At 39.4% G+C, this 18735-nt stretch overlaps 1 protein-coding gene across 1 annotated transcript in view; it reads right to left on the bottom strand.

Moving 5' to 3' along the window:
* NUDCD3 (NudC domain containing 3) overlaps positions 1-18120 on the bottom strand; it is a 62095-nt gene extending 43975 nt beyond the window's left edge. Inside the window, exons 1-2 of the mRNA XM_026718017.2 lie at positions 17717-18120; positions 16112-16425 (exon numbers count right to left, since the gene is read on the bottom strand). Of these exons, the coding sequence (XP_026573802.1) occupies positions 16112-16425; positions 17717-17914 (512 nt within the window). The 5' untranslated portion in view covers positions 17915-18120. The remainder of the gene's footprint in view (positions 1-16111; positions 16426-17716) is intronic.
* Positions 18121-18735: the final 615 nt, after the last annotated feature.

Here is an 18735-nt window from a genome sequence, read left to right as displayed (position 1 = left end):
ATACAATGGAGCAAAAGTCACTTAACCAATATCTCGCTTGGCGAGAGAAATTATGAGTTCAATTGTGGTCGTAAATCAAGGACTACTTGTACTCAAGATTAACTAAAAAAGAAAATTAAAAACTTTCTATAAACTTTGCAATTCCTCTAAATAAGTCTGTGGGTTGGTACCTTTTTTTGCTCCAGAAGTAATGACACACTTCTGAACACTGAGAATAAGAATAATTTTGATTATGCATTTATATAGCAGCTTCCCCAATCTGGTGCTTTTCAAATGATATATTCAGTCGGATGCAAAGTCATGTAAGGTCAATCTAGAAAATGTCAAATTATTTAGCATCACAAACACGGTTGGTAAGGGAGCTACTGCTCAAAGGCAGCATTACTCCGATGAAGTAATAGGAGACAATCTCTTCAACATGATTTGCTTATGAAATATCCAGAAGAGTTAAGAAACTTCAGGTGGAGACTGAATTCTGAGTTATATTTGTTCTGCAGATGAGTAAGCAAGCGACATGACAAATTATCTTCTTAACAAGGTTCCTCATGGAACAAAATTTCTTCATCCTCAATCACTACAACCATACACACACTTCATTATAGCTGAGATGAAACATCACAATGCAATCTTCTTTTGGGGAACTCTACTAGCACGAGGACAAAATGCATATGCAAGCTTACAGTCCACTTTTCAGTTGTGAAATAAAATCTGGCAGATTCACCCTTCCTTTCTGGTTTGCAATAAAATGCAGGGAAATACTCCTTGCCAGCATCAAGTCTCAGATAGCCTTGCAAGACAGACAGCTGATCTCTAGCTTTTTCAAAGCTGTCCAAGGCAGAGTGCCAGATTGTGCAGAGTCTCCCACTCTCTTCCTGGCTGGCAGGAAGTATGGAGCCATCAGCAACACTGTTGTTCAGGTTGAGGAATATGCTCTAATGTGGTGCTTCACCTTTGCTTGTCTAATGCAATTCAAAGGGGGCTGGGGAGAAGAAGCAGAAGCAAAGTGGGTGACCTGGACCAGAAGCCCTGCTGCTGGCTATCAACGTTTATCAAAACTATCAATCAAACAACTACAACAGCAACAACAAAAAAGCAGGTTCTGTAATGGTGCAAAAATAAAGAAGGGGCCATAACGGAGTCTACAAAAGTTCTCTCATTGGATCATCATTTCCATGGAGACAGTCGTTATGGCAACACAGAACAAACCTTGCTGATCCCAGCTTCCTAAATGCTTGGAGATTTCATGAGCCAAACAGACTGGACAAATAAAACAGGAAAGCAGAGGGAAGGTATTGTGCAATAAATACAAATCTTTCTCTTTCTCTTCCCCCATTCCCCTCCCCTAGCAAATATAATTGGACAACAAATAAAACTTCAACAGCATGAAATTAGTTAATGTTCATATAACCGAATAATAGAGAAACTTCAGCAATGTTAAATTGCAGTTTCTCTGCTGAAGGGTTTCTGATAGACCTGTCCTTTGTATCTGCCTACTCTAGATTTTCAGGGCCATTTCTGACTCATAAACCGTCAAACGCCCCCATATCCTGTTTTCTTGTATATAGGGGGTACATTGGACATGCCCACACTCTTTGAAATGAAAAAGAATTCTTATTGCAGGCTTGCCCATGGCTGAAGTAATTAACTTTCATTCCTTCTCAAAAGCTGAAAAGAAAAGGCTTTCTCCTCTGGACAAGGAAGGAAAGAAGGAAGATGACAGAAAACTGAAATGATTCTAGAGCAATTTCTAGAATATTTTAATGGAGAGATCTGGTCTGCCCCACAGAAGCTGCAAATTACCTCCAGGCTCCACACTTAGAATAGAACTTATTTCGGCATGGTTCAATATTCCATTGAAATATAAATGACTTCATGGAGACAAAACTGGGTGTTGAATTCATTTAATCTTTTAACTATATTGTTTTCTGATTCACAAGAAGGACTTCCACGCTCTTAACCTTCCAAAAGGCCATGAAGATCTGGCTCTTCCCCAAGCGTTGGCCTTGGACGAGAGCTAGGAAACTGATGGGATGTTGTGGCATCATGGTATGGTGTGTGTTGTTTTCCTTACAGGGTGGGTTGTTACCATCTTTCTTATTTTATTGAAAATTGTGAGCCACTTAGAATTATTATGTATAAAATGAGCAGCCATATAATTCCCATAAATATGATGTACCCCCAAATAGTTTTCAAAGCTGATATTGGCCGACTGTTAATCTTAATTTTAAAAAATATTGTGATTTTAGAGTATGGCATCGGCCAACGCTAAGCAGCAAATTGCATTAACTGGGATCAGATTAAAGAATGTTTTTCTAGACTATAATCAGTAGTTAATTTTTAGTTCATCTGAATCTGTGTTTTATTTACGGCTACAGAGAGTGTTAATGCTGAAATTATGCCTCTTAAAAACAAACATATACTCAAGTTTTATCTTAAGTTTCAGACATTTTGTTCCTCCATAATACAATGTTGATTTTTTCAAAGTGGGTTGCATAGTTTTCCTGGCAGTTACCTGAAAAAAATGATGGACTTAGCAAAAAACAATTCAGAGGAATAAATCTACTTTTTCCTTATCCCTGTTTATCCATAAGCAGATATCAGCTTGTTGTGCTTCCCCCCCCCCCGCCCGCCCCAGCACAAATCTGTTCGATACAAAAGCCTTGAAGTTTAGGGAAACTCAAAAGAGTCAAAGAAGAAAGGTCACAGCAAACCAAGTTAAGTCACAGCACTTGGCCTATTAGCAAAGCTGGGTAGCTAAATGGGAACAGAGCAGTACAATAATAGCTATAAATTGGCACTGACATTGTGGGAGACAGTAAGGGAAAAAAATTAGCTTTTAAATAAAGGAATGCGTGTTGCTCATACTTAGCAGACGGAAGGACCCCTCTATTTTGCCTTGTTCTATTTGCACACAGGTATGTCTTTAGGGGGAAAGTGAAATCATTAAAAACATAAACATGAAGAAATCAACTCCTATCAACATCAATGCTTATGTTATGTATGTATTCCTATTTCTTCTTCTACCAAGGATGTGAAAATAGGCTACTCAATTCACCACTAGTAAGCTTGTTTCTTAATTTAATAGATTTAAGAAGAGTTGTCACACTGTTCCTGAACCTAGAAAAGAATGGAGAATTTTTTCCAGGAGTCTGCTCAGTCTTCACATGTTCAGAGAGCAAATACAATTTCTTGCAGTTACCTGAATGCTGGTCAAAATCTAAGAAGAGATTCAACAACTATTTCCCTGATGTTTGCTTTTGTCTTGAGTGTGGATAATTATCTCCTTTCCTTCGCAGGAAGAACAACTGGGTAGTGATATATGGAAATACTGGCTGTATATCAAGGATTCAACATTAAAATCTGGGGCTTAATTCACCTTAATATAATAATGTATAATTTAATGCCAGATGGGATATATGATAAAAAACATCTAAGAATTCTTATCTAAAATAAACTTATATAATGTTCTCATTTGATATATATTTGATACTTTATAAAGTAGAGAAGAGCCATGGTGGCACAATAGTTAGAATTCAGTACTGCAGGTTAATTCTGCCAATTGCCAGCAATTTGATTTTTACCATTTCAAGGTTGACTCCATCCTTCTGAGGTCAGTAAAAACCAGAGTGCTGGGGGCAACATGCAGACTCTGTAAACTGCTTAGAGAGGGCTGTAAAGGACCGTGCAGTAGTATGTAAATTTAAATGTTATTGCTATTGCTCGTAATATGCTCATGATCGTTCGTAATCACCAAAATTTTAGGACTGAGATGTACTTTTTTTTTAAAAAAAAAGTCTTAAGTTAAAAAAGGGAGATGACAGTGATAGAACTGAACATTTGCCTGGTAACTAAGCTATTAACTAACTAAACCAAGTACATGTAATGTGACAATTAAATATTCTGTTCTGTTCCATTCCATTCTATTCAGTACTCTGTCGCTTGTTGGGGTCACAAAAATTCTCCTAGTGATTATGTGATATCAAGTCAATTGTGGTTCCTAGTGACCGTGTGCATTTTTTTCATGATGATCTATCTCTGATGGTCTTTGAACTCTTCCAACAGTGCCTTCACTGCAATTATAACTGAGTCCATCCACCTTGCTGCTGATCATCCGCTTCTTCTTCTACATCCTTCCACTTTTGCCAGCTTCTCCTAGTAACTGATACAAAATTATTTTAACCGGAGGGACCACCTGTATATTGTGGCCTTCTCTTGGATTCTAGCATTAGGTTAAAAGTTGCCCAGGGCTGAAAAAAGTCCCAAGACTAAGTTACTTTTCAGGATCATCACTTAAATCCAATGCGACAACTGGGAAATATAGTGAAGATGATACGAAGAATTTACAGGCAATGCTTGCATTGACAGATGAACAGTACTGTGATAATAAGTACCTCAAGCTAGAAGATTCCCTCCCAAATTAAATTCAAGACAGGGATGCTATTAAGTATAAAACACCTAGATTTTTTTAAAACCTGAGATTATGCCTCTAACAAATAAAAGGCTGCAAGGTTCATAGCAATTACTAACCTCCAAAAAATTGTACAAGCTGAAGGAAAGATTTATTTTCTATGTAAGGCTTTGAGGATGTTCCTCTCAACGCTGGGAATAAAAAGGGCAATTACTGCAGCTCCAACTTGTCTCTACCAAACTACACACTAATCTGCATGAATCTCTAAGTGTGGGTCTACATGAAATTCTGCCTGCATATGCCTACAGGAAAGGTAATGTCGTGTCCGCTGGGTCCCAAAGGTGCTTTTTTTCAAGAGGCAACTGGACTTTCTTGTTATTGTTTTTTGACTTTCGTTTCTCATCCAAAAAGCTTCTTCAGGTCTGACTGGATGGTGGGGAATGGAAGGATTTATACTCCTTGCAGACAGCTGGTCATTTGCCTTCTTTTAGCGAGTCATTAAGACCACCTGGAGGTTAATTTGTGTCCTCAGGGTCACCTGAGCAATGAAAATGGGTATGGAGCCTTCTTGGAACTGTTGAAAGGATTGTTTTGTAGATTGGAGGTAGATGATGTCGTATCCCTCTCCTTCTGTTGAGAAAGGGCTGTTCAATTTTGACATAGATGGCTGCTTTCACCCGTCTTTCAAACCAGCTGTCTTCTTTGTCCAGTGACCTTGAAAAATCAGGTGACCTTGATGACTTGCTAAAAGAAGGCAAATGACCAGCTGTCTGCAAGGAGTACAAATCCTTCCATTCCCTACCATCCAACCAGAGCTGAAGAAGCTTCTTGGATGAGAAGCGAAACATCTTCAAAGAAAAACAAGGAAGTCCAGTTGTCTCTTGAAATAAAAGCACCTTTGGGATAACCATGACCTGGATGGCTGAGAATCTTCATAGATATATGTCCGCTGTGTTTTTACCTGATTGAAGAGAAAGATCATACTGCAAATCCCAAAACGTTCAGACAGGTTCATTTGTCTGATTCCTCCCAATTTCATCCCTCACATCTTTTTTTATCGTATTTATAGTTGCCCTGGGCTCAAGACTATAAAATGTATGACTGTATATTCTGAGCATCTGGTAAGTATACTAAGAGTGCTTTTCTGCAAGAGGAAAAGACAATTTCATCCTTTGCCACTCCATCTTACAGGTAGTCCTTGACTTATAACAGTTCATTTAGTGACTGTTCAAAGTTACAATAGCACTGAAAACAGTGACTTATGACTGTCTTTCATACTCACAACCATTGTAGCATCCCTTTAATCACATAATCAAAATTTGGATGCTTGGCAACTGGTTCATATTTATGACAGTTGCAGTGTCCTGGGGTCATGTGTTCCCTTTCTGCAATCTTTTGATAAGCAAATTCAATGGGGAAGCCAGATTCACTTTACAACCATGTTACTAACTTAACAGGTGCAATGATTCACTTAACTGTGGCAAGAAAGGTCGTAAAATGGGGCACACTCACTTATAAATGTCTGATTTAGCAACATAAATTTTGGGCTCAATTGTGATTGTAAGTCGAGCATAACCTGTACCTTTTCTCATGCATAATATATTACCCAAAATTTAACAACAAAAACTTTTCTTCTATTTTCTTTATTACAGTATGAAAGAATTCCCAAACTTGCGCAGATGACCCTCTTAAAACAACCGATCATGCCGATACAAAATAGCTGGAATGTTTAGTGCCATTTTCTCTGATTACATAGATAGAATAATAAAGCTGAGATTTCTCAAGGCTCTGGAAATTGGGACTTTGAACTACATACAACATAGCTTCGGGGTGAAATAGCAAAATAGAAAAATAGCTCCCCTCCCTGAACAGCTAACCTCAATCTGGCAATATACATTTTGCACAGACATAGCAACTCCCAATTTCCTTACATAGCCCAAAAGTTTATGCTAGTTTGAGCAGGGGGTTGGGAACTGCAGTCCATATATATCCAGAAGACTCCTGATTGGTGAACCTGTGCTATGTAATTTCAGCCTCCAATTTAAATAGTATTTTAAAGTTATATTCCTAAGCAAGTTTATTCCATTTCTTCATTACTTTTAGGCCAGCAGTGTCCAACCTTGGCAACTTTAAGACCTGTGGACTTCAACTTTCAGAATTCCCCAGGCAGCCATGTTGTTCTGGGAGTTGAAGTCCACAGGTCCTAAAAATTGCCAAAGCTGAACAATCCCTGTTATAGACACTTCATTTCTAAGCACAGAAATAACTGTACTTATATAAAATTTGCCTAAAAAGGTTCTTAACCAGCAGCCAAATTTTCTTCTTCTACTTGTAATTGTTTTCTATTTTATCTCACAGATATCAAAGTACCAAAGCTCACTTACATGCATAAAGCCATGATTCTGTTTGAAAGAGTAACATGACCATTTGTCTGTTAAGACTCTATTTTGTTTGTTCTGATCTGTTTCTTTTCTATGTACATAGATATGTTATGTATTTGCTAAAAGGACTCTGTCCATAAAAGCTTAGGTATGTCAGGGTAAACACTGCTGCTCTTTGAAATCTGAGTCACTTTGTGAACTACCAATTAAAGTGACATAGATCTCATAAAAGCATGTGCTACTGCCATCTACTGGTAATCAGAATAATAACCAGGATGGCGGGGTAACCCTTATTCAACCAGGATCTGGAAAAGAATGCAAGTTCTTCTGAATGATTGGAAAAGGAAAAAGGTTTCTATCCATCCAGAAGGGTATAATGGTTGTATCATAACACTTCCATCAATGGACATTTTCAATAATGTTCACTTTGTGCAACACAGAAGAAAAGTAATTCATAAACTGAAAGCCTCGAACCAAGGAAAAACTACAACATTACTAAGTTGATTTTTGGCTCAAAACTAGATGCCAGATGGTGGTGACCTAACTTAGAAACCTTATCAGAGCCACAAGTCCAAAATCTAGCTGAGGTTTCAAGACACTAGTCCTAAAGAGCAATCTAATCAAGTTTACAATAGATACTGTATTGTAGAATTGGAAATTATTTTTTTAAATTATCAAAATGAATGAGGAAGCACCGTCTCTTTAAGGAAAGCTTAAGTATTTTCAATTGAATAGTTTTGGGGAGAGGAAATATGATAAAAATTGATTAGTTTTACCCCACATAGATTCTCCTATAATAAACAAGTTATAAACACTATAAAATAAACAATACATTGAGCAGTGTATAAAGTGGGTGATGTTTTTCCTGCCTCATATTAAGACATGGTCACCCAACATAATTAGAAAGGGATTCAATGCAAATAGTAGTACATAATTGATTTATTAAAATGCTACAAGTTGGCAACTACTTTATCTCTTTAAAGACGAATTAGCTTTGTTCATAGCATGGGACAGAACACATTGGGAAGAGCTGGTTGTGGACAACCTGTACAATTAAAATTGTTTTCTAAAAGGAAAGAATTGCTGGCTAGTTAGCAAGTTTCCCCTGCTAAATCTCATCTCTTATTCATTGACCAGTATCCCACTTAACACATTTCTTCTTCATTTTGGAGCAATCTCAAAATCTAACAAATGACGAGATGTTTCCTCAATTATTTCCTAATTGTTCTTCAAAAACAAAGTCTCCTCCACTAGAAAACTGATGCTTCCACTAAGTACACCTAGTGTGGCCCTTGAGATACTGTCCCTACCAGTTGCATAAGGCAGATTTCATTAAAAAGTTGAACAAACCCCCTCATAAATATTAATGAACCCAAAGTCCTTGGGTTTTAGGAGCCTTTCAGCATCAATTAAATCTGGCTGAAGTCCTGCATTTCAGGGTTCCACTTTCTTTCCAACAAATTAAACTCCAGATTAAGACAGCTTTATTGAGCCAACCAAAGGTTTATAAGCCTTATGTAACCTTCTGAGCTTCTAAGAACTCTTTACCCAATTGATTGGATGACTATTCCCAAAGTATAGGTAGTCCTTGACTTACAACTACAAAATTTCTGTTGTTAAGTGAGACATTTGTTAAGTGAATTTTATTCCATTTTATGACCTTTCTTGCCACAGTTGTTAAGTGAATCACTGCAGTTCTTAAGTAAGTAACACAACAGTTAAGTGAATCTGGCTTCCCCGTTGACTTTGCTTGTCAGAACCTAACAAAATATGACCACATGACCCTGGGACACTGCAACCGTCATAAATATGAGTCAGTTATTAAGTGTCTGAATTTTGATCACCTGACCCTGAGGATGCTGAAATGGTGATAAGTGTGAAAAATGGTCATGTTATTCTTTTCAGTGCCACTGCAAGTTTGAATAGTCACTAAATGAACTGTTGTAAATCGGGGATTAACTATAATCTTTAGCCACCTTTCCCAACCCAAAAGAACCTTCAGAAAGAATGAAATTAGCATTCTTGAAACAAACAATTCAAAACTGAGAAACTTTTCCAGACTGTGACAGCCTCCTGCAACCCTCTGCCAGCGAAAATGGGGTGCCGGGGGGTCACGCACACTCCCCCCTAAACTCCATTTTCACTGGCAGAGGCACTGCGGGCCAGTTCTTTGCTGTTTCCAGGTTGGGCCCATGGACCAGATCTAAGCACCCCATGGGTTGGATCCAGCCCATGGGCCTTGAGTTGTTCTAGACAAGAAATACACATCTTTTACAGACTAATGAGAATTACTAGAGTTATTTATGGTAGGGCTTGCAGCAAGAGACTTTTCTGATAGCGAAGGAATTAAATAATGCAAGTATTAGTAGGCAAAGCAGCTCCAGGATACTGAAGTTTATACTTCTTTTGAGAGAAATTAAGGCTAAAAGCAGAAAGACCTGCTGCGTTCAGGAAGCAATGCTTGGGAACTTGATGTAGCACACAATGGCTACACACAAAAGCTGTTGAGAAGAGTTGTGCAGAATATATGGGAAAGAAAATAAGCTTTGAATGCCTAAAGAAGACATGTATTTTCTGCCAGCACTGATTTCAAGGCAAGCCTTTTCAAGCCTAGACAAACTGCACACAACAGGAAGTAACTTGAATAAGTCCTTCCAAAGCCACAATACTGCAACGACAGGATTGGGGCTCTCCTGGTGAGGATTCTAGAAGGTTCTCCATTTTAATAAGTGTCAGTTGTAAGCAAAGTCATTTTTTATTGAAGCAATTTGTACTTTGTCTTCTTGCTTACAGCCAAAAGTGTGTCTCAGTGAAATGAAGCAGCCAGCAGGGGAAATATCAATATAAATTCAACCTATGCTTCAGATGGTTTTCATAATCCATGAAAAACGGTAGACGGATCCTTAAGTTGCCATACAATTTCATTTTATTGGGATAAGTGAAATATCTAAGATCTTTGGGGCAATAGGGTTTATCCTACAAAGTCCTAACCCTACAACTTTTACAGACTGAAATTCACACACAGCATTTGAAAGCATAATGAACCATGGTTCTATGCCTGAAGAAAATCAGAAGCATGTCTATTTCAACAACACAACATGACAAACGTGTTACAGAAATATGCCTTGTCATCATAACTGGTGTGTGTGCAAGACTTAATAGGAAGAACTAAGCAAAAGTCACAGAAAAAGCGTACTCTCATACTGTGTGTTCCTTCCAATACCACAAAACAGGAAGAATTAAACACAATTGATTCTCTTCAATCTGAGAATCTACTACAAGCCTAGAACTATGTCCTTGAATTCAAGTAATCATACCAGTGGAGTGGGGTGGGGAAGGGAGAACCATTAAGTTCTGGGTCACAGAAAACTTCAAGGCAGGCAATCTTTGGGGAAGCAACCAAGTCATAAATAGGTCTCACCGGTGTATTAATTCTCCTCTACCAACGTAACCTACTTTGCTCAATCTATCAACTCCTCCTTATTCTTTCCTGCCACAGAGAAGAGCTCAAATGAGCTCTACTTGCAAACAATCCCTTGTGGTTATAATGATGATTGCCATCATTAGCCCTGGCTTGCCTTCAGAGACATCTACTACTTCTATCATGTCCCATTTAGTACTGCAATTTTTTTTTCCCCAAGAACTTGAAGGGAGTCTGGTACTTCCAACTCCAATAGGAGAAGGAAAGAGTGTTTGTTGCTTTGAATGTAAAAATAAATAAAGGCAGGATTTAAAAAAAATTCCAATAAATATGATGGCCATGTGAATAGACAACTGATTAGTTTAAAAGTGTGGGGGGGGAGGTTAGCTGCTACAGTTTCATAGTCTATGAAGATGACTCTTCTCTTTCATTGTTTCAAACCAATAAATAATGTTTGACTCCTGAACAGGTTGATGAAAAAGCAGTAATAGCAAGAGAATCTTGGGAAACTTCAACTGCTTTTAAAAAAATATTTTCAATTTAATGCTTAGCAAGTTCCTATTTTCTAAATTAAATACAAATTTATTTCACCATTTATTCAATTTTCTATCTATTAAAGACTTCCTTACAATCTATTTATTCCAGGACAGATCTAATTATCAGGTAAGAGGGCTTTCTTCCCAAGTGTTGGCTATACCAACAAAAAGAACAAGCGGAGGAATGCACCTATGTATATTAGAAATGAAGAAAATTTTTAGAATCCGTGTCAAAGAACATAAATAGAAAGAAGGCTCAGCGGCACATGCAACTTTATTTTAAATACTGCCAGGCAAATGTATGCAGAATCAAGTCTATAAGTGGGCTAAGTGAGAAGGCGGGCACTCAAAATAAAAAGCAGATGAGCTCAGACATAGAGAATGAAGAGAACTACTTGTCAAAACAGATGGAAATATCTGAGCCCAGAAGAAAGGGTGTAAAGAACAGTTCTGCGCAAACCAGATGGCAATGACATAGACAACTCTTCCCTCTCATTGTTCAGAACTTGGAGACGTGAGGACAACGGACTTGTCTGTTGCCATGAAGGATAGTGCAGAGGATTAAACCAAATTAATAGGGCTCAGCAACTGACATTTATCTATTGTCACATTGGATTCTATAACCCTCAGCATTATTTAACTGACATGCTCAAGTATGAGAAGCAGAAAGAGTAGAATGAATCTTATTGATTCCGTATTAAACAGTGCATCTACCAAAGTTAGTATATAGTGTTGGAAGGATAAATAGAATGAAAAGCCAAGCTCCCTTCAGAGCTGGAGCTAGCTATCCATAGCTGAACCAGAAAGAGAAAAACAGTATTTAGTTTTCAAAAGCTACCAAAGAGGAGATCCTTGGTGCTCCCTGAGCTTGACTGTTTTCTTGCAGACAGTTCATTACTCAATGCACTGGTGATGTTACTTAGTTTGGGTAGTGAAATGTCTTCAAGAAAACAACCAAACTCAGAGACCACTAAGGACCCCCACATTTCAGTCCGAGCTACAAATAGTCTCCTTGAAAAGCTACCAAGTTGGACCATTGGATCCATGTTGCTGAGTACAGTTTAGACTGACATGCAGCATCGCTCCAGGATTTGCAATATGTGCTGGGCTTTTGCATGTCAAGCCCACACTTGATGAGCGCAGCCTTTGCCATCCTGCCCATTCCCACTCCTCATCAGAATGTCGCTTCATACAATGTTTTCGGTTATTTTGAAGGGTGGAATATTCCACAAATATAGATTGCCCTTCTTAAGGTCATAAAATATTTGGGAAAATTATCCATACATTTCTCATCTCCAGTAAAACGGTAGAAAATCATCAAGTTTTATTTTATTGCAAAATATCATATATTGGGGTTAATCTAAAAAGATAAATGTTTGTATCTCAAATACTGAAAAAGGCAAAATGTAAACACTTCTGAACTTGATGTCCATGTACCTCCCAGCTTAATTGCATTTGTTTCAAAGTAATCATGCATAATTTTTCACTTAATATAGACTTGATTTGGACTAGAACTTGACATATAGAAATAATGAGTAATTTTGTTTAATGCTTCCAAAGTGAGAACAACATCGGAAGAGGCAAGATTCCATCCTTCATTTATTAACTATTTCCTGTTTTTCATCACCGAGACTTACTACTTTCAGCTACACAGATGGAGATCACACTATATCTCAATTTCCATCAATCTGTGTTCAAAAAATTCATTATTCAGAGCATCTTATCAGCCAAGCTTTTAGACTGAATGTCTAGAGACCTTAGAAGAATTCAAAGAGAACAGTACTTTAATATGCCTTTGAAGATGCATTAAGTGGACACTGATATCACCAAGTGGAGGCATTGAAAAGTTACTATAATTCTGAAACGTATGCAGCAAAGATCATTTGTGTGTAGTCATCAAAAAATCCTGACCATAAGAGCTTTGGCAACAGATAATCACACACTAGCCTAACTTTTCATGAAATCTGTACTGTTCATTTATAAACTTGATTCAAATATACAACAACCCAATAGACATATTTATATTGTTTGGCATATCTATTCCCCAAAACATAAAGAAATCAGATAAGCAAGCCAATAAGTGAAACTGAAGCCACACTTTCACCAATACCATCTTGCTTGCCAAAATGAGCACCTACTGTTCATCCAGCACAACTTTGTGTTCAATGTATAGCTAGCAGTATCTTTTACAACAGACTTGAAAAAGGGATTGTAAAGCCACCATGTATTCCAAACTTTGTTTTTCAGGTTGAGGCAAATAGCCAAATCAAAATTTGGAAGCAATCTCGTTGGTTCTGCTGTTGACAACTAAAGGTCAGCATGGTTCCAGATCAAAAATGCCCCACTCTCTTTGATTAGAAAACCAGTTCCTATAGCAACATCTCTTCTTTACAGTTTTACAGACATTTCAAAGACCATTTTGACTTCCATGTCATTTCAAGAGCTGTTTTACCTATATACAGTATTTATTCATTTCAAGTGGCTCTTTTCTCCAATCTTTTCTTGAAGCAACCACCTTCGTTGGTAGTCTGTGTTCAGAGAAAGTGACCAACTCAAAATCACAGAGTGAGCTGCCAGGGTAAGGGTGAATTAACAAATCTTGATCTCACCATACTTAGTTCAATATTACAATCATATAACCTTTTTAAACATTACTAGAATAGTGCTTGGATGCTAAAGAATGGAATTTCAGGTAAATAGGCTTTTGGCTAGTTGTGTTTTCCAACCTAGTTGGGGAAATGGCTGTTTAAAATACCCATATTCTAAGAAATCTGTAGACCACTTCAGAACAAATTTATATGTGTCCAATAAAGTGATGATAGGAAGACATTTATAAAGTGACATCACAATGTAAACTATACTACCGCCTATTTGAAACTTGGATTTTAAAAAAAGTCAATCTGATATTACTTGCTATTATTTGCTATTATATTATATTACTTGATATTATATTATTTGATATTACTTATCCATATAAAGTGAGAGTGCATATTCAAGGAATTGTTCCAGACATCGATTTACCTCAATTAATTTCATTAATGTAGTATTACCAGTATACATTTTATTAATTTTTAAAAATCATGAGAAGAGCCAAATTATCATTAAACCTTAGATTACATTAAGAGGTTGAACAAACTGGATGTAAGCAACAATTTTGTAGTAAAATAGTTACTTTGTCTTGCCAAGACTTTTGCTCCGAGTACAAGATTTGAGATTTGTGCACCATAAAATCTCAGCCACGTAATGGGGTGTACTGCATCAATAGACACTGTAGATGGTATCTACTTCCTTCTTAATAGTGCCCCAAAATCCTGCAGGCCAAGGAAAACAAAGTGACAGATATTCAGGTGCCTTAAGACATGTCTAAAATAGTTGTCAGCTCCATGAATTGTGGAATAGTTACTTAGATACTGAATCACCACATGATACATTTCAATACTTACAACACTTGCTAATTTTCAGAGAGGCTAACTTCATTATATATATATGTCCTTTCTTCCTCTGCGGCCGCTCTCAGTTAGTGTTAATAGGAGGAGAGATCCAGCCCTCACCCACTACTTTACGGGGTTTGCAGGACTCGGTACTCTCTCTGCTCCTGTTCAACATTTATATGAAGCCGCTAGGTGAGATCATCCGTCACCATGGACTGAGGTATCACCAATATGCTGATGATACTCAGCTGTATGTCTCGGCCCGTGGTGAGTTAAGTGTTGCTGTGTCCTCCCTCTCGCAGTGCCCGGAGGCTCTTAGGGGCTAGATGGGGGACAACAGGTTGTAACTAAACCTTTGCAAGACTGAGTGGCTCTGGGTTTGGGGTTTGTTGGCTCAGGGAGAATTGCCACCTTTGGTCTTGGATGGGGTGGCACTACCCCAAAGAGACTGTACTGTAATCTACGGGTTTCCTGGACTCACAACTCCTGCTCGAAAAGCAGGTGGCGGTTGTGCCGGGGGGGGGGGGGCTTTGCACAACTGCGGGTTGTGCACCAGTTATGTCCTTTCCTGGATCAGAGGTCCCTACTCAGTCACTCATGCCCTAGTCACTTCCCATCTTGACCATTGCAACGTGCTATACATGGGGCTGCCCTTGAAGAGCATCCAGAAGCTCCAGTTGGTGCAAAATGCAGCGGCCCACATAGTTTTGTGCAGACCTCAATGTGCACTGTGTCACCTCTCCTGTGGGAGCTGCATTGGTTGCCGGTTTGCTTCCGTGTGCAATTCAAGGTGCTGGTTGTCACCTTTAAAGCCCTTCATGGCTTGGGACCAGGTTATCTGAGGGACCATCTCTTGCCGGTTACATCTACCCGACCCATCAAAGAGAGGAGGCAGGGAATGTTGCGGGTCCCATCCCTGAGGGAGATACACCTGGTGGGACCCAGAAGAAGGGCCTCCTCCATGGTGGCTCCCTCTCTCTGGAACATCATTCCCCCAGAGATTAGAACGGCCTCCACTGTAATACTCTTCCGGAAGGCACTGAAGACCTGGTTCTGCCAGCAGGCCTGGGGAACCCAGAGCGGGATGGAGCCTATTAAATGGCTTGTGTGATCTGCTGTCGCCGGGGCAGGTGATAGAAGTTGGGGAGTGATTTTGTTATATTGTACTATATTAATTTGATTCTTTTTGTTAATTTTTATTGTTTTAAATGTGGTTTTATATTCTGTAAGCCGCCTTGAGTCGCCATGGGTGAATCGGCGGCAATATAAATTGAATAAATATATGATTAGAACAGCAATTTTAAGCCATTACCAGGCAAGCATATTTGTCACATTTTGGCTTCTCAATGCTGTAACCACCCATATTATTACTGACATATCTCTTATACATTGCCTTTAAATGTGTATAACAGGTTTCCAATTTCATCATTATGTATTTGTAAAAATGAAAACCTAATACATTTAGGGTATCTCAGAAGCTAAGGATAGATGTTAAAGCACAACTTTAAAAATTGGAGCACAAAACACAAATTAAATGGGTTTGAAGGAAAGCCTTGCCAAACTAGAATAAATTATTCTGGATTAGGTGAACAGAGTCTGACTACTATAGATAAAAGGCAGATTTCCAAGATTTTGACTGCTGCCATTTATTTTTGCCATTCAGAGACTGCTACTGCATAGATTAAGCTCCATTACTAGAGTTCCCACAAAAGCCAGTCAGAAAAACCCAAAGGTAGGAAGTACTGTGCATTTTAATATACAATTACCACAATGGTACATAATCAGTCCCTTAAAGCTGGAAGACCATGGCTTGTTCACCAATATGTGTTTCCCTCTTTAGCAAAGGCAAACCTATCCCAAGTTTACTAGGTCACAGTGGCTGCACTTCGTCACTAACACTTTGACGTGGTCCAAGCACCACTAGAGCCACTCACCTGGGAAATTCTGTTTGTTCAGTTTCTACAGGGGCAGCGACAGATACTGGCAGTTCTGCTGTTGTATCAACAATTTGTGCTTCTATGGTTTCTTCTGCTTTTACAGGCTCCTCTGCATCTGCAGTCTTTCCACTTTCCAATCCAGAGTCCTGCTCTACTGCTGTGGCAATTTCAACCTCCGCAACTGCAGGAGGAACCTTTGGTCTTTCTCCTGCAGCCACCATGTCTGCTTCTTTTTTCTTCAACTTCACCTCAATTTCTTTCTGTCTTTTCTCATCATCTTGGTGGGCCAGATGTTCAAAGGTTTTGAATGCCTGAAAGTGATGCAGCAATCAAACAACCCAATAATTAACCTACAGACCATCACTAGAGATTAGCTAACACTGCATTTCAATTTCAAGGGGATAACAGTATTGCTCTGTGTGTCAGATCAGCTCCAAGAACAAGTATTTATCTACTTTCCTGATAGCCATAAGCAGTGAATCCAGTGCAGGGGTGTCAAACTTGCAGCGTTACGGCTGTGTCACGTGATGTATTGAGACTTTTCCCCCCTTCGCTAAACCAGGCATGGCCAGCACGTGATGCATCCAGCCTGCAAGTTTGACAGCTCTGATTCAGTGGATTTTATGGTGAGTGTAAAAGAGGGGCAAAGTCCATTATGGATAAAGAAAAGTGAGTGTGTTCTTATTTGGATTTAAAGAAAAATGCAGAACAAGAGGTTAATGAAGGTCTGCCGCTGCCTTGCAGGCATCAAGCTAAATAAAAATAACTGCACTCCCCAAACACCAAATAAGCACATTTTAACTATATTTGGTTTCATTCTTCACCCATAGCTGAAGAATCTCTTCTTACTCACAACTTGATACTGCTATTTCATAAACATGCTTGGATCCAAACATTTGTTGTATTCAGCATAAATCATGCTGATAGCCAGTTTTTGCTATATACACTATCCCAAGCCATGCTCTGTGCATCCTTAAGTCTTAACTGCCTCAGTTTGCCCTATATTGTATAGTACAATCAATTTTTATGTAGCACACTTTATGAACCCAGCAGTAGTTATTAGCCAGGCCACATATTTATATATTAGATTTATATAGCCGCCAATCTGAAATACAAGACTTGGGGTAGCTCACACCATTAAAGATAGGTAAAATCGTGTGCTCCAACCCGAATAAAGAATAATAGAGTTGGAAAGGGCCTTGGAAATCTTCCAGTCCAACCCCCTTTGCTGGAAGAGACTTTATTCCATTTCAGACAAAGGTTGTCCAGTCTCTTCGTTAAAAGTTTCCAGTGTCGGAGCACCCACAACTTCTGAATCTCGGTCAACAAAACACTGCCTTCACACCGAGTGCCCAACCCAAACCAACCAATCATTTCACGGTTTAACAGCCTGGTTCCCACAACCTGTTTGAAACACTAAGTTATTTTCCCACTTCCGCTCTCTCTGCCTGGTCTACTTCAACGGAGCCATTCTGGGGGTTTGACTTCAGAGGCTGCCGAAAGAGCTGTGCCTAAAGCACCCGGGCAAGGTAGGACAAAATTCGGGCTTCCAAAGGAGAACCGGCCGGCGGGGAGGGATGAGAGGGACTCAACCAGGCTTACCCGAACTACCATGCTCTTGGCCACGCCGGGCGGGAAGCCCAGCCGGTCCGAGGGCTGCATCAACAGACGGTAGAAGTCGGTCTTACGATAGAGGAAGCCAAAGAGGATGTTCAGGAACTCTTGGACGTTGCCCACATGCTGCAAAATCCCCAGCAACGCCTGGTCATACATGTCCGTCATGGCCCCGGAGCGCTCCATGAGGCCGGCGGGGACCAAACGCGTCCGGACGCGGAGGCCCGACTCGCCTTTCCCGGGAAAGAGGCAAGAGCTGCAGCTGCCCTGACCAGCCCCCCGCCGCCTTGCCCGAGCGAACCCGCGAAGGCTATTCCGCTGTCAGGGCAACCCTAACCCTAAGGGCAACGCAATCACGTGACCGATGCGCCCCTTCCGGTTTTGTTCCCGACAGTTTCCCCGCGCAACTTCCGGTTGAGCGCGCGTACTACCGTTCCTGTTAAAAAGTTTTTGAAATAATTGAAAATACTTCAGGTTTTAGATTTTGGCAGTGGCTTGTTCTCCGAGCTTGTTTCAATTTAGTTTCTGAACATTTCTTTACCAGACTAGGTAACAACAGGATTTTCTTGTCCTATTCTCCTTAGCTTATAAATGTCTTGTGTGTCAGTTGGTCGTGTGATTGGTTATGTTTGGAGCTATGTTTAAATTCTGAGCTGATTGGCTCTCTTGTTGATTAGTCGTTGGAATGGTCTGGTAACTGGTTGACCATTCTGAGACAAAGCATTTATAAGCTAAAGAGAATAGGATAAAAAAAAATCCTGCTGATTATGTTACCTAGTCTGGTAACGAAACATTCAGAAACTAAATTGAAAAAAGCTTGGAAAGCAAACCACTGCCAAAAAAGTATTTTCCCCCAATCTGAGCACCCCACCCGCCAGAAGCCCTTTTCTGCTTGGCTGAATGAAGGAAACATGGATGTGGGTGCAGACAACAGCCTTGCTGAGTAAGACCAGTGTTTCTCAATATGAAAGACTGTATGATGTGTGGATTTCAACTCCCAGAATTCC

Source organism: Pseudonaja textilis, chromosome 9 (genome assembly GCF_049901715.1).
Source record: "Pseudonaja textilis isolate UNSWEBS1 chromosome 9, rPseTex1.2, whole genome shotgun sequence".
NCBI lineage: Eukaryota > Metazoa > Chordata > Lepidosauria > Squamata > Elapidae > Pseudonaja > Pseudonaja textilis.
Note: the sequence above shows the minus strand (reverse complement) of the source record. Positions and strands in the feature narration are given on the sequence as shown.